Source organism: Artibeus jamaicensis, unplaced genomic scaffold (assembly GCF_021234435.1).
Source record: "Artibeus jamaicensis isolate MK-2021 breed Jamaican fruit bat unplaced genomic scaffold, CSHL_Jam_final contig_548, whole genome shotgun sequence".
Classification (NCBI taxonomy): Eukaryota; Metazoa; Chordata; class Mammalia; order Chiroptera; family Phyllostomidae; genus Artibeus; species Artibeus jamaicensis.
The window spans coordinates 17,949,626-17,966,408 of record NW_026521883.1 but is presented as its reverse complement, the minus strand read 5'-3'; the positions used below and the strand labels follow the sequence as shown (position 1 = coordinate 17,966,408).

The window sequence follows — 16,783 nt, the reverse complement described above, 5'->3', positions numbered from 1 at the left end:
CACAATAATAAATAGAATGTCATAAAATCAGATGATATGCATGGGATTCCTAGGTCAAAGATGGGCATCTAGCAAATCAGCACCATAGACTATAGGTAAGCTCCATGCTTAAGTAGAAAGGGCAAGCCTAGGGGCTATGACCTAGTAGGACTGTACAAAATCACATCTGCTCGTCTTCTGTCTCTCTCGCAAATTTACACGTAAATACCCAGTTTACCTACTTTCCTGTATTTGATGAAAAGCATAAAATTGTTTATTAATTTGAAAATGCTTTACCTTAGTTCTCGTGATGATTTAACAATATATTGCTGATAGTTTAAAGGTTCATCATCTCTTTTAGCCCATGGGGTACTTTTATAGTTATATTAAGTAACTCTCTAACAGCTTAACAATAACCCACAAGTTTCAGACCAACTATTAGCTCTTTAACAAAATGAATTTGCTAATATGCCTGCAAATATATTTACTTCTCCATTCAGTACTAATAATAGTTTCAGGGTTTATATACTGACGGTCCAAATCTGGGGCCTGGAATCAAGGTTACGTTCCTTGTTAATTGCATGACCTAAATCTAGTTTACTAAAACCTTGAAACCTCAGTTTTCTTATCTGGAAAGTAATAATACTTATTTCACACAATTATTATGAGAGTGAAATAAATGAAATAAATTTTAGAGGTAAATTTACTATGTGCTTGGCATGTAGTAAATAATAAATATTATTAATAAGATTTCCTATAATAGTTGTCTCATATTTTAATCTCTCTCAAATATCTCTTTTTAAAACCCTCAAATCTCACCCAAGAGATATATATATGGGGTGTCCTAGAGATATTGATGAAGGGAATGGAGGCAGAAGAAATAGTATGAAAAAAGACTAGTTTGTGAGGCAACAATATGATAATCAGGGAACTGTTACCACCTCAACGTGGCTGGGGCAGATGGCTAGGAGGACTGGTAGGAAATTAGTCTGCTAAGATAGGCAGTATTTTAAGTAGGAGGATTTATATCTCTTTAAGAATATACTAATTTTAGAGAGGAGGATTTTAGGATTTCAGAGAGGGACCAAATTATAGGGAGACCATATAAGATACAATTGTAATAGTCCAGGTGAGAATTACGGAGTTATGAACTAGTGAGATGAGATGACATACACTGAATGTGAATATGGGATGGATCATATGAATCTAGAATGATGTCAATTTAGAGTAACCCAGGAATTATTCCTGGGTATATGTCTTGGGTAAGCAGATAATTATGATATTAATTGAGATTAATTAAGGAAAAAAACTAGGTTTTGGATGTAGTTTAATTTGGGTCAACCAGGTAAAGATATTTAGTAAGTGGCTATGGGCCAATTCTTTTAACTTTTTAAAAATCATTTTGGACATAAGTATACATCAGTGAAGCCATCACTATAGTCTATGTCATAAATATATCCATTATCCCCAAAAGTTTCCTCCTCACTTTCCTTCTTGCTTTATTATTTCATGTTGTGAATACTTAACATAAAAATCTACCCTCTTACCAAAATCTTTAAGTATATAATGCAGTATTATTATTAATGGTAGGCACTAAGATATACAGTAGATTGCTCAGATTTATGCATCTTGCATAACTGTAACTTTGTACCCTTTGGACCGACCAATTCTTCTGTAAAAATTTCTTGAATGTTTATTATTTATGCTGGAAAGGATGTTTAAAACTGGACAAGTTATAGTTTTTGCCCATAATGGTCCAGCAGACAGAGACGGAAATGAGATTATAATACAGAATTTCAATTGCCTGTGAATTAGGTTTTGGGAGAGTGTGGTAAAGAGGGAGAAAATATTAGTTTAGGTGGTTGGTGAAATCTTAACAGGGCACATGATTTTGGAATTTAAACACAACTTTTACAGACAAGAAGCACTGGATATGAATGATATTTTAGGTAGAGAGAACAGAAAAGTTACTGAGGTGTGAAAGAGCATGGAGCCCTTAGTGAATAACAAATCATTTTACGTGAGTGGAATATAGAGCAAGTGAATTAGTATGTGCAACAGTGGATGTATGCCCTTGAGCCTGTGTTTTTTGAGGCAAGACTTAGGTTCAGGTTGAATTTTTTGCTCAAAAATTTTTCAACAATTATTGCATAAACAATAGTTCTGAACTAGTAATACAAGTCAGAAAGTCTAGACATAATTTCATAAAAATATCAGAGGCATTGACAAACTTGCTTTCATTTAAACAAAAAGAAGATATTTGTTTTTAGGTTTGGGAGACACCAGATCTTGGATTAAGTGATTAGTAAGTAGAACAGTTTATACTACCAAACTTGGTTTTAATGTGATTTATTTACTCTATTGCTACTTAAGCTTCTAAAGTCTTTTCTTCACAAAGAGAGGTCACGTAGGGGTATGGTAAATATTTTAAAATTTTAATTCAGGAGTCAATTCCTTTACATTTTTATTAATAGAAAACAGGTCCAGACTTGTAGTTGTGAATGAACACCAAATTGTTTTCAGACAAGAGGAACTGGTCTCTGACAGTTTATGAAACTCAGAAGACATGGACTTCTTTGCAGTCCGTCTTTCTCTCCTTCACCTTTTTCTTCCCTTTCTCATTTACATTGCCCTGTCTCTCCTGAAGCTTGGCTCCTGGCCAGAGCATGTGTCCCCCAAGTCCCTGTAGAACCTGATAAAGGGAAGTGGCAGGCAGGTTTCCAAGTGAAAGGAGCTGATAAAAGAGTTAGTTGGCTCCTAAAACAATATGCAGTTCATGATGTTTCTTTAAAGAATTAAGCAGATTATCTATCTACTCAAAAATGTTGTCCAATGTCAACAAAGGCTTTTGGCTCTTACCATTATTCTGTGATAAATTTCAACAGTAAAATAATAAGTTAAATTGAACAAGATTTTATTTTAATAAAATCACATATAGTCACAGAGTAGTGGTGAACCAGGAAAATTAATATAAACTTTCTTTTCTTTCTCCTTTTCCTCCTTCTCTACTTCTCTTTCCATCATGAGATAAATTATATCTAACCAATTCTTGATTCTCTGTAGAAGCATTTTATTTGTGGTACCATTTATTTTCTTTTGTCTTCTTTTTTTCTTTCCTCCTTTCTTTTTTTAGAAAGAGAAAAACGTCAATTTTTGTTCCACTTATTTATGCATTCATTGGTTGAATCTTGTACATTCCCTGACCAGGTATTTAACCCATGACCTTGGAATATTGGAACAATACTCTAACCAACCAAGCTCGTGGCCAGGGTGTGGCACTATTTTGTGTGTGTATGATTTAATACTCTAAGTCTATTCACAGCCCTAACCCTGGGAGTGAGTTTCCTGCCATCTACCACAAAGCTGCATTCGTTTATTAGGATGGTTCTGCTCTCTCAAGTCACATCCTCTCAAAACTTCAACATTGCTCAAATATATGTTCCTATTGGGTTTATTCTTATTGCAATACCTAATTTGATATAACCATTAACTTCATTTTCAACCCGCTATATTCTATTGACAAATTTGACAGCTGTAAAAGATGTATTTTCTCTTGGTATTTACTTCATCATATGAAATATGTCTTGCCTGGATTACTTTAATCATTATTTAGGAAATTTCCAATCATTGAATACCTAGAAAAGTTAAAAATCACTGGAATAAGAAAATGTCTTACATACATGGATAATATTAATTTGATAAGTTTTAGATCTCTGGGATTAGAGGAATACATTTAAATTTAAGTGCTTATGTGTTTGTTTCTAAGTAAATGCAATTGAGAAAATAAAATAATAGAAGAATGATAGCATCATGAAGTTAGTTTAGCTTTTAGAATTTGTAATCTTATACAACCTTTTCTAAATAATCATTATTACCTTTTATTACCATTTCAATTGTGTCCATCCATAAGTAATTTAGAAAAAATATATAATTTAAACATAGTTATTGGTACTGATTTACTCTATAGTTGTTTCAAACTAACTGTGTATTGAAATTCATATATTTCCCTTCCCTTCTGCAATTTTTCACACATTGTTTATTGTGAATAGTTTTAGAAATGTTAGAAATAGGATGTTTAAAATAAATTCTGATCGTTCATTTTAACATTGCTTTTTTGTAGACACTACATGAAATCATGTGGAAATGAGAGAGATTCAGGAAATCACTCCTGCAAGAGAGAATGTCTTTCATAAATGGAGCTTTGCTTCTGGTTTTCACGAAACATTGACACGGGGGCAGAACCACGGCTGCCCTTCCTGCTATTTTTAATTATTCAGAGAACATCTGGACAGTGATGCTTGTCTTGGATGTACCAGTTTTCATCCTGATATCTGGTTTATGTTTTTGGAGTAGAGAAGCTTGCACTAATTGCCCTCCATGGTGGCTAATCTTTTCAAGAGCCTGATTTTACCGTACATACATAAGCTTTGCAAAGGAATGTTTACAAAGAAATTGGGAAATACAACAAAAAAAAGAGAGAATCCTCAGCGGAAAAAGGATCAAGACTTTACTACTCTGGACCAGACCAAAACCCCCAAATTTTCTAATACCTTGAAAAGTACTGTAAGGAAGATCGCAAAGTGTTCATCCATTCGCAACTTATCCACTGAAGAAGACGAAGCTAACAAAGAGTTTTCCCTCTCACCAACATTCAGTTACCGAGCAGCTATTGCCAATGGCTTACAAAAAACTATTAATGTAACCAACAGTGATAATGAAGGTCTTGTTCATGAATTATCTTCAATTGAGAGTTCCTATTCAGAATCACTCAGTGAACTAAGGAGTAGTGCAGAAAACCAGGCTCAGTCCACACACACAATGCCGGTGAGACGCAATCGAAAGAGTTCAAGCAGCCTGGCTCCTTCCGAGGGCAGCTCTGATGGGGAACGCACTCTGCATAGCTTAAAACTAGGAGCTTTACGTAAACTGAGGAAATGGAAAAAGAGTCAAGATTGTGTCTCCTCAGATTCAGAGTTGAGCACAATGAAGAAAACCTGGGGAATAAGAAGCAAATCGTTGGACAGAACTGCCCGAAACCCAAAGACAAATTCCCTGGATCCAGGATTTAGTTCTTCTGGCTGTATTAGCCAAACACATGATGTCATGGAAATGATCTTTAAGGAACTTCAGGGAATAAGTCAGATTGAGACAGAGCTTTCTGAGCTTCGAGGGCATGTCAATGCTCTCAAGCATTCCATTGATGAGATCTCCAGCAGTGTGGAGGTTGTGCAAAGTGAAATCGAACAGCTAAGGACAGGCTTTGTCCAGTCTCGGAGGGAAACCAGAGACATCCATGATTATATTAAACACTTAGGTCATATGGGTAGCAAGGCAAGCTTGAGATTTTTAAATGTGCCTGAAGAAAGATTTGAATATGTTGAAATTGTGGTGTATCAAATTCTAATAGATAAAATGGGCTTTTCAGATGCAGCAAATGCTATTAAAATTGAATTTGCTCAGAGAATAGGACACCAAAGGGACTGCCCAAATGCAAAGCCTCGACCCATACTGGTGTACTTTGAAACCCCTAAGCAAAGGGATTCTGTCTTAAAAAAATCATATAAACTCAAAGGAACAGGTATTGGAATATCAACAGATATTCTCACTCATGACATCAGAGAAAGAAAAGAGAGAGGGATACCATCCTCCCAGACATATGAGAGCATGGATATAAAGCTGTCTACTCCAGAGCCCAAAATCAAGAAGAATAATTGGCAGTTACCGGATGACAGTGATGGAGAGCTGGAATCTGACCTCAATCGAAACAGTTACGCTGTGCTTTCCAAGGCAGAGTTTCCAACAAAGGGAAGTATTTCCAAGTCAAAATCACACAATGCTAGAGCCAAAAATAAAACTGCTAGTAGCAGCCGGATTTCAAATAAATCAGATGATGATAAAACTTCGTCACGATTGCCAGAATCAGATACCTTGGATAAACAAACCACAGCCCATTATGGAGATGCTACACCGCTCTGGCATTCACAGAGTGATTTTTTTACTGCAAAACTTAGTCGTTCTGAATCAGATTTTTCCAAACTATGTCAATCTTACTCAGAGGATTTTTCAGAAAATCAGTTTTTCACTAGAACTAATGGAAGCTCCCTCCTGTCATCTTCAGACCGGGAACTTTGGCAGAGGAAACAGGAGGGCATACCTTCCTTATATGACAGTCCCCAGGACTTACTTTTGGATGGGGCTGTTCAGGGTGTCCAAGGGCAGAGTGAAATTGGGAACACAGAAACTGTGGATAGTGGAATGAGTAATGGCATGGTATGTGCATCTGGAGACCAAAGTCATTACAGTGATTCTCAGCTCTCTTTACATGAGGATCTTTCTCCATGGAAGGAATGGAATCAAGTAGAACAAGGAGCTGATTTAGGTTTGGATTCATCCACTCAGGAAGCTTTTGACTATGACACAAACAGTCTATCTGATCAACAACCAGATGTTTACAATAAAGAACAAGAAGAGTTGGGAAAGTGCCACAGTGACCTTCAGGATGACTCTGAGAGCTGTGATTTAACCCAAGATGACAACTCATCTCCATGCCCTGGGTTGGATAATGAACCACAAGGCCAATGGGTTGGCCAGTATGGTTCTTATCAGGAAGCTAATTCTAATGAGTTGTACCAAAATCAAAACCAGTTGTCGATTATGTATCGAAGTCAAAGTGAATTGCAAAGTGATGATTCAGAGGATGCCCCACCCAAATCTTGGCATAGTCGATTAAGCATTGACCTTTCTGATAAGGCTTTCAGCTTCCCCAAATTTGGATCTACACTACAGAGGGCTAGATCAGCTTTAGAAGTAGTGTGGAACAAAAGCACACAGAGTCTCAGTGGCTATGAGGACAGTGGCTCTTCCTTAATGGGGAGATTTCGGACATTATCCCAATCAACTGCAAATGAATCAAGTACCACCCTGGACTCTGATGTTTACACAGAGCCTTATTACTACAAAGCAGAAGATGAGGAGGACTATAGTGAACCAGTGGCAGATAATGAAACAGATTATGTTGAAGTGATGGAACAAGTTCTCGCTAAGCTAGAAAACAGGACTAGTATTACTGAAACAGATGAGCCAATGCAAGAATACGATCACCCTTCTTATGAAACACCCTATGAAACCCCACAAGATGAAGGTTATGATGGGCAGGCAGATGATGTGGTTAGTGAAGGAGGATTGGAACCTTTAAATGAAATGGAAATAAAAGAGGATGAAAACCAAAATATCCCTGAACAGCCAGTGGAAATCACAAAGCCAAAGAGGATCCGTCCCTCTTTCAAAGAAGCAGCTTTTAAAGCCTATAAGAAGCAAATGGCAGAATTGGAAGAGAAGATCCTGGCTGGAGGTACTCATGTTTAAATGATACTTTGTGAGCTAATTGTGTTCTAATGTTGGGTAGTGATTCTTTAGAGCATGGTTTGTGTTTATAAGTGGGAGAAAGAATTTATTGATAAGGAATATGCATGTTTGTATTGAGAAGGATATTATTTTACTCAGACAGCTCTCCTAATGAATTGGGATTGATGATTTAAAATCAAAGTGTTTTCAAACAAATCATACTGAAACGAACTGTATACTCTCTGGATCAAAATTTCTTTGCCAGGATTATACATAAACCCCATTTCATATTAACAGCTTTGTGGCATCAGTTATCAAGGAAAGGATGATTGAAATCAAAGAACAGCCTGAGGTCCTTTCCTTAGTGCTATTATGTTTACAGCATCAGGGAGAATGGTATGGATAATTTTAAGAATTGGGAAAGATGGACCCCCAAGTTTACCATTCCTTATCCCATCAAATTTACACTTTAGGACATGCCAATATGGCTGTGGGTTTTCACAGCCAACCTTAACCAGTCCCATGGAGAACCACAGCCTCCCTTACCTTCTACTAATGTAGCTGAGGGAGTGTAATAGAGCCCAAAACTCTAGGCCATGACTGAGGATCCACAGTTAACTTTATTACTTAGTAAGATGGCAGAGTTGAGAACTTTCCTCCTAAAGAGTAGCGTAGATGTCTCTTGCCATTATGAAAATGAAAGGAGTACCTTACCTAAAATTTTACTTGATGCCTTGGGGGAACAATCTCTGATCACATTCTTTTGAAATGTAGCTGCATATAATTACAAACTATGTTGACTTTTCATTTCTTAACCAAAATTCATCTGCATTTACCTTAATCCTTTACCAATTATTTTATTTGCATGTTTACACCTTATATCTTTGAGACAGCTTGATATAATCTCAATTTTAATGAATTATATATTGTTTATTTTTCATTGATTAAGACATTTTCAACTTTAATTAAAGTATTTACCCTATATAATATTTCATAAAGGTATATATTTATGTAAGTGTTACTTGCTATCATGAAATAATGTAATAATTTCTTCAGCCAGTAACCGATTATGGTTTCTTTGCCTTGACCAAAGTTGTAATCAGATACTACTCAAAACTGCCATTTTCTGGTTGATTTGGAGAATAATCAGATATCTTTATTGTTAAACTGTTGTAGGCACTAAGAGAATTGAAATAACAGTCAGGGTTCTCTGCTCTAAAAATCTGTCTATGTAAAACAGTACATTTTATGTAATCTGTTTAAAGAACAATATAAGTCAAGGGGATGCTGGGTGTGTTGGCTGTGTTTATTTTTTTCAAGGCTGAGTTCAAACTATATTTAAAACTTGTTTCAAAATGAAAAGTAGTGAAAATTTTATGTTAAGTTCATATTGGAAGAATGTTTACTTTATTTTAGAGTGACTTTTAATAGTTAGATATCCTATTACTAAAACTTAGTTGATAGTTTCTTGGCATACAGGCCAGCAGTTTAACATTATATTCTATTTACTGTGGATTTAGAGAAGTCTACTCGACATATGAAGACTCAGCAGTGTGTGAATTTGTCTGTCTGTTGTGAAGTAAACTTTTCAGGATTTAATGCCAATTGGTTAAGATATCTGAAGTGTTAGCCAATATTATAAACACAAAAAGGCTATGGTTCAGAAAAAAATGGATCTTCATTAACTTTCTTAAAATTTCAAAATTAATTAATTTTCTTAAAATTACTCTGGGAAGTAGAGTGTTGCTGGTAATGGCCCTTCAAACCAGGTAACAGCCCTAGTCATCCACTGCCACTTATCCTTAGAAAACATGAATGCACTGGTTATCCATATACCAGCAACTCAAGAATTCTAAAACTGGTAAAACAATCTTGTACCATTTATTTGACATACTAGGCCTGGCCACAGAAAACTCAGACTTGTCCACTGTCTTGGAACTTGGCTTGTTATCCTGTGAACCAGTTTTGAATAGAATCTGTTGGATATCATCTATCCTAGAGAAAATCAGACACACATCTTTAAGAGGCTCTATGGTTGCTTGAAAGGCACCAGATTGACTACCCAGGAGGCTGCAGTAGCCTAGATTTTAAAGGCCATCTCTTCTCCCCTTGGCAGCAGTGAGGCAGTTGTCCCCCTCCTGTGCCACCAATATGCCTCAAGAGGAAGGGCAGCCAAGAAAGGGCATTTTCAGTCCCCTTCTTTGCTCATTGCATCCCAATGAGGTGCCAATTGTCATGATAGATTTTGTGCTCATGGCCATCTGCTTACTGGAATTTGGGTATGTGCCAGCATAGTTTTCTCTCCATGACTCTCCAGTCACCATTTGGGAGCAGTGCTGTCCTTTCCCCATTCCTAACCTGGCAAGACTGGACCACAGAGCTCTTGCTGTAAACAGCATGGGGTGCTGACGTAGCTTATGGAATTATAAGATCAGAGATTTAAATTTCAACTTTTATCTTCAGGGACTTGGTAAAGAGGAATTTTAAAGACCTGGATGTTTATGTACAGAGAGATTTGTCCCCTTGAACAGCATGCCTGTAGGGTCAGAGACTTACAGTGTGTGTAGCCAGGAACTCCATGAGGTCATATCCCTCCCTTGTTACTGGACCCTGATGAATGGTACCTTTTGTATAGCTGACCTGAACCCCACACCATGGTCGTGACTATTTGATCCCCACCTCCAGTCCTGTACCTCCTATCAACTGAAATGAACTATTGTCTTTTCTGAATTCCCATATACCTGCCTCTGATGGCATGGTCTTCCATCTTATATAATGAGAATTTATGCACATCTCTTTTTTCTCTACTCAACTCTAATCTAGAGTGGTCTTGTACTTTTCATCCTTTTATATGCCTCATAGTTGGACTGATGCTGCATCTAGAGATGGCACAGAGATAATGTGTTGGATGAATGTCTGAATCAAGGGAAGCAGGATACTAGATAAAAAGTCCAAGCTTTGAAGTCAAAGATGAATCTAAACTGTGGCCTTAATTGTTAAGACTTTGACTTTATATCTTGAGAGTTCAGAACTGAGATCAGAGATAAAGTCATAGTATTGATCACTACTATATATCAGGGATTCTCCAAACAGTTTATCTGTTTTATTCCTTTACTTCTTACAAAAGCACTATAAATTTGATTCCATTTATTATCTCATTTTATAGGTAAGTAAACTGAGATGCCAAAAATTTATGTAACTTAATGTAATGTCATACAGCTAGTAAAGGGTGGATCTAGAATTAAACAGATGGCTATTTTGGTTATTTCAAGCAGCCATAGGCTTACCTACTTCAGATGTTGTTTTACTCATGTTCTAAGGTAGGGAAACATAATGTGGAGGAGGGTGCCGTTGACCATGAGGTTTATTCCAACTAAAAGATTTTCATGAATTACCAATAATATGAAAAGCACTGAGGAATTTTGATATGAAGTAGTTAATTCTCAGTTTTTCTACTTCAAATTCTGTTCTTCTTATAAATTAAGACTTGTAGAGCCTGATTAATACTATACAATTAGCTGCTTGAAGGATGATGTATTTGAAGTGAATTTTTCTAGCAGAAGAACAAAAACCTTGTTTTCTCTTCAAATGTCATTTCCAGGCTTCTGTAGATTCCAAAAAAGACTGTGACATCTGCAATTAGCATAACTAGTAGTATTTTTTACCATGGTGTACATTTTGTTTTCTGAATAGTTACAGAATTTGTGGAAATATTTTGGTTCCTAATAAGAATATGAATTTGAATGTAAAAAGCTTTTCCTAAGGTTGATACTTATTTAGCGGTTCCCAATCTGGGAGGTTGCTACATCATCTAAGGGACTCGAGATAGTATAGTGATTTTTGTTCCCACAGCAGTGGTGTAAAGTTACAACTTATTAGGACCCCATCACTGACCAATGTGATTTTATAATTGTCATATAATGGAGTCCAGAGATATGTATCCAAAATTTTATGTTATTGATGAAATATAGGTGCCTTTGTAAATAAAACAACTGCCACCACTGCTACACATATGTAAGTAGAAACATAATAAAACAAAATGTTAAAAATTCCAAAGTGAAAAGTAAAAGAGACAGCTCTTTTTATTCTTCAGAGACAGATAATTTGTTCCAAACTCTGTATGCATAAATACATACCTATTCCTTTTTTTCCCTCTTAACATCTAAGAAGTATTAACCTGTTATATATTCATGTTGTTTTGCAATATGGGTTTTTTTCATGTAATTATAGTTAAAATGTCTAATTTTATTATCTACTATATTTTAATGATGCAAATTTTCTACTATATAGTTATTGCATAATTTTTTGGCTCGTCCCCTATTGTTGAACAGTTACATTTCTTGCACACTCACAGACAATGCAACCCCATCATCTAACTTTGATAAAATGAGATAGCATGTATGTAAGATAAATTCCTAGATGTAGAATTACTGGGTCAGTGTATTTAATCCAGTTTAGGAAAGTTAGAATCATGAATTCTAGGTCAATTCCAAGTACTTTTTGTTCACAGCACCTTTCATGGCTGTAAATTTACATTTAAGTATATGATTATTTGATTATTGTGGATCTCTGCCACTAGGCTAGATTGCTAAGTCAATAAGTAAATTTTTCATTTTGTTGCTATTATAATGCCAGAGCCTGCCCTAGTACCTGTTATGGAGTAAGTCTTTGCTAAATAGTTGTTGAATAGATAAACAAATGCTTGTATCCTCTATAAAGTTGCTGGACTACCTAGCTCCATATAAGGCAGAGTACATTTAGAATTCAAATAAACTTTAGTTTTATTTCTTTCAATTAAAATGATATTTTTATTATAAATTATAATACAATAAATAAAACATAATTGGCAGTGAAAACATGACTTCCCCTCCTTGCTTTGGATCACATCTTTGAGAAGGCCAGCTATTCTTCCTATGATGATCCAACCTACACATCTTTAAGAACCTAGTTGAAGTTACTTAAATTCCAGGCTTAATGTTTAAGAAGAATAAATATATGAACTTCTTAGACCTTGGTGGCCCAAACCTATCAAGAAGTTATTCTCAAACTTTAGAGTGTATCTGGGTCTCACCTGCAAAGGGCCTAGGTTAGGAGTGATGGGGTCTGTACCTTCTTCCCTAAAAGGTGTGTGTAATTTGGAAATTTTAGGAATCACCTATTTCAAAAGTTCGTGGAGATTCTGCCCTACGAACCATTCAGTGCATTATTTTGCCCATTAATAAACCCTCATCATCTCCCATATTCCAAATTTTATTTGTTGTTGGAAGTTTGAGGTTTATTATTATTATTATTATTATTATTATTATTATTTATTATGTTTCTTCAAAACAAGTAGAGCACTACTAGTAATAGTAGAAGGCAACCCATTTGTAAAATGTTCTATTTAAATGCAGCACACAGCCATAAACTCTTGACTCAGTCTTGTTTGTTTCTATATACTCTAGAATTGCCTGTGAAATAGTCTTGATATTTTATATTTATATATATATTTTTAAAAGAGGTGATGATCTATTGAGGGGACCTGTGAGGGCTGAAGTAGCTGAGGGCCCTTAGAGGCAGCAGAAATAGCTGGCATCTCTACTTTTGGCTAGGCATAAAGCCCAAAAGGCCCATGGGCATAATTCTTCTAGGGTAAAGGACCAAGACTCAAAGCACATGTGTGCTTATAAATAATTTGAGAGGGGAGATAAGTAATGGTGGTTGGTATAGGAGATTATTTCCAAGTAAAGCCAAAGATCTTAAGGTACACTCTAGTGTGAAACACAACTAGAAGTAAGGGAGAGAAATCAACACATATTTAAAGCTTTCCTATCAGATTTAGGTCTAGAAAATTTAAGTACATATTTAAAGCTTACTATAATTTTGGGAAGAAGGTAGTATTAGCTCCACTTCACAAATGAAACTCAGAGACACAGGGGTGTTGGTGGAATCTGATATACATCTGACACAATCCAGAGTCTGATGCTGTCTCCGTGACATTCCAATGAAGGGTAGCCAAGGTTTGCCATGAGAGGGCATGGCTCATGCATTTAAGCACAGGAGTAAATTGTGCTTTCAAAGTCAGCCAATTTTGTGTCAGCAGCTGTAAAAGTATGGATCTCTTTTAACACAAAGTAAGTGATAATAGTTTGGCCTATACTTGAGAGTACACCTCAGACTACAGGTGAGAGGGACATTTCTTCCAGGAAGGATTTTTGCTGATAGGGCCATAGTTCCTGGCTAGGGACTAGGGAAGGATCTAAACATCCAAGAATGAGAATTGTTAGGAAAAATGCAAATCCCCAAGGGATTGAAGTACTAGACATGTCATTAAGAGAGTGACCGACCTAGTTACTTGAACTGGAGTTCAAAGTCAGGAATGAGTCTCTAGGACAGGTACAAAAGTCTGATTGTTCCACTGGCATCCAAGGACTGAGCCCGATATGCAGGCATAATGGCTTGATGTTGAGTCCCAGTTTGTTGGGATAACCTGACCATAAATAGAACTGTTCCCCATGCTAATGGTTTTAGCTTAGGTCCAAGATTTTCAACCTTTTTCATCTTATGGCACATATAAACCAATTATTACAATTCTGTGACATCCCCCAAAAGTATATTTTTTGCTGATCTGAAAAAAGATAGGTATAATTTTTATTCATTCACTCTGAATAGCTATTGTTAACTGTTGTCATCTTTTAATTCAACAATCTAAAAGAAAAGAGGTCAGTGCCCCTGACCAATAGTTAGGTATTGCATGTTTTAAAAATTCTTGCAACACACCAGTTGAGACTTGTTGGCTTAGACTGTTTCCATAGCTAACAAATACCACAAAGGAATAAATGCCTTAATGGACTTCTTCCCCATGGCTTATTTTAACCTATGGTATACTTTTTTCTCCTCCTCCTCCACCTCTTCTTTTTTAAGGAAAGTATGTTATGGAATCTTGTCAACTACCTCATTCATCAAACTTGGTTCATTCTGGCTCTCAGCTACTTCTAAAAATAAAAGAAACCCTCAGAGAATAAAAATGACTAACATTCAGCAGATTCAAACAGCTTCGGTGTGACTGTAGGCAATCCTAAAGGCTCCCAGAGATACTTTGAGCAATGCCACTTTCTTTGAATAAGTGCATCTCTCCCTACACCCTTCAGCTATCATCACTGCCTTCAACTCATTCTTCACTTCTTCCCCAATTCCATCATGATTACTTCTTTAAAAAGGATAGTCCTCATTTTGAATGATAAAATTTGAAGTTTGTGTGAGCATTTTAATGTAACATTGACACACACATATACTTAGTTTTTCTTCAGAACCCTGTAAGGTAGGTAGCTGATTAATTGGCAACATTTATGGAGTCCTTTGCTCTGTGCCAGAAACTATTTTAAATATTTTACAACTGTGAGTTATATAATTCTCATGTAACAATTTTAACCATATTTTTATCTCCATTATCTAGATGAGAAACAGAGACACTGTAACTTACCTATAGGAGACAAAAAAATGGCAGGAAGGGGCAGAACCAGGATTTAGAATTAGGCTTTTTATTCCCAGATTCTATGTGCTTACTCACTGTAGCCTAGTTTAAGATTTCAGAAATTAAATATTGATATTCAACCTATAGAATGGAGACCTGAGCTGGCAACATGTTTACCTGACAGCACCAATTTGTCGGCAGAGCTACAATTACAAGCTATTCTCCAAAATTATAAACCAGCACTCAAGCTAACAGACCATTCTCTCATTTTGCATGATAGTTTTACAGGCAACATGATTTTCCAAGTATCATTGCTGTGTAACTTGAGATAAAAAGAAATCATGAAATGACAGATTAAAGATGATCTTACTTCCCAGAGATGTAGGTTAAGCTTCTCCTTTTCTTAATGCCTTTTCTAATACTGTGATGTCTTATGCAAAGCTCTTGGTTTTACTTTTCTATTTCTGTTTTTCAGTGATTACAGTTAAAGATATACACAATCTCATGGACATTCACTTGCACAGAAAATGTGAATTAACTTAATGATTAATGGAGTGGTATTTTACTGCATGAGGGAAGCCAATAGGAAATTCCCATGTTGATCCACATCTCCCCTTGCATTTTTTAAACACATAAAGCAATTTTAATATTTTTAAAAGTTAACTTTTACATATGCTTAATTATCATTAAACATCAATAAGCTAGACTATTGCCAACCTCCTTAAATCTGTTTCTTAAAAATATTAGTAGTTATGGAGGTTGTAAAACTAGCGAGTGATGGAACCAGGTATCAGCCCAAGGACTTCTAAATCCTACCATGGTAGTCTTTGTGCATCAGTGTCTTAGCTACTCGCTCACATTTATGCTTCTTTCTCCTGGATGTTCAAACAAGTGCCGTGTAATACAAACTTCTGGGGCAGTGTCAATAGTATATCTCTGCTGATTTCTAAAGTTAGTGGTTCTCAGATTTTAGAATGTATAATAGTCACTGGGGAGTACTTGTAAAAAATATGAATTCCACAATCCAATCTCTGGTTGATTCCAATACAGGATGGTTCATGGATCATATTAAGAAAAGCTTCATACTTAATAGATCCTGAGCCCTCTTTTCATTTCACTGTTTCTGAATTAATTTAATTTGCTTGATTGGCTTGAGTTACCATCTTTGTACTAATTCTCTCAAATCAGTGTCTTTGGGCTAACTCTGACTTCCTCAAAGTTAGTCTGTTATGTACATTTATTCTTTCAGTCATTATTTCACTCACCAGTTCATCCATTCTTCAGTAAACTTTTAATTACCTGGCTGGGCATCTGGCATATTATAGTGATAAATCTTATTTCCTTATTGTCTTTGTTAAGTGGTTGATATGAATTTAAAAATAATAATTACACAAATATAATTTTGAACTTTCATAACTGTTGTAGAAGTAAATACAAAGTGTTAAGAAAGTATATTATAGTATGTTATGGAATTGTGTCTGAAACCTGTATAATTTTGTTAACCAGTATCACCCCAATAAATTCAATAAAAAAACAAAAGAAAAGAAAGCATATTATGGTCTGAAGGTTAGAGACAACTTCCCTGAGGACATGAATGGCATTTGACCTGAGATCTGAAAAATGAATATATTGAATTAAGCAGAGAGAAAGGAAAAGGTTCATTTTAAGCAAAGGAAATGGCATGGACCAGGGTCTTAAGGCAGAAAAGTGACATGATATATTTGAGAAACTTAAAGCCTGGTGTAGCTGGAGTACATTAAGCAAGACAGAAAGGTGTGAGACAAATCTTGTGCAATATTCAGAGGCCAGATTTGTCTGGGCCGTGTGGATCACTTGGAGGTATTTTTCCCCTCCTGGGAACCATGGGAAGCCATTGAAAGAGATTGTCACATGGAACTGGAGGACATGAATCAAGTAGGGTATCCCTCAGGTCTCCAACTCATCGTGTCTAACATTGACCTCTGTTCTTCCTCTGCTTCCTAGTCCTGCTTCTTCTCCTTGATTTCC

General features: G+C 36.0%; 1 protein-coding gene across 2 annotated transcripts in view; it reads left to right on the top strand.

Annotated features, from left to right (window-relative positions):
• Positions 1 to 4,353: 4,353 nt before the first annotated feature.
• The window catches only part of UNC13C (unc-13 homolog C), a 491,690-nt gene continuing 479,260 nt past the window's right edge, over positions 4,354 to 16,783 (top strand). The window contains exon 1 of one of the 2 annotated variants that reach the window (XM_053670097.1): positions 4,354 to 7,330. In XM_053670097.1, the coding sequence (XP_053526072.1) occupies positions 4,357 to 7,330 (2,974 nt within the window). In that variant the 5' untranslated portion in view covers positions 4,354 to 4,356. The remainder of the gene's footprint in view (positions 7,331 to 16,783) is intronic. The other variant, XM_053670096.1, reaches the window with a different exon arrangement.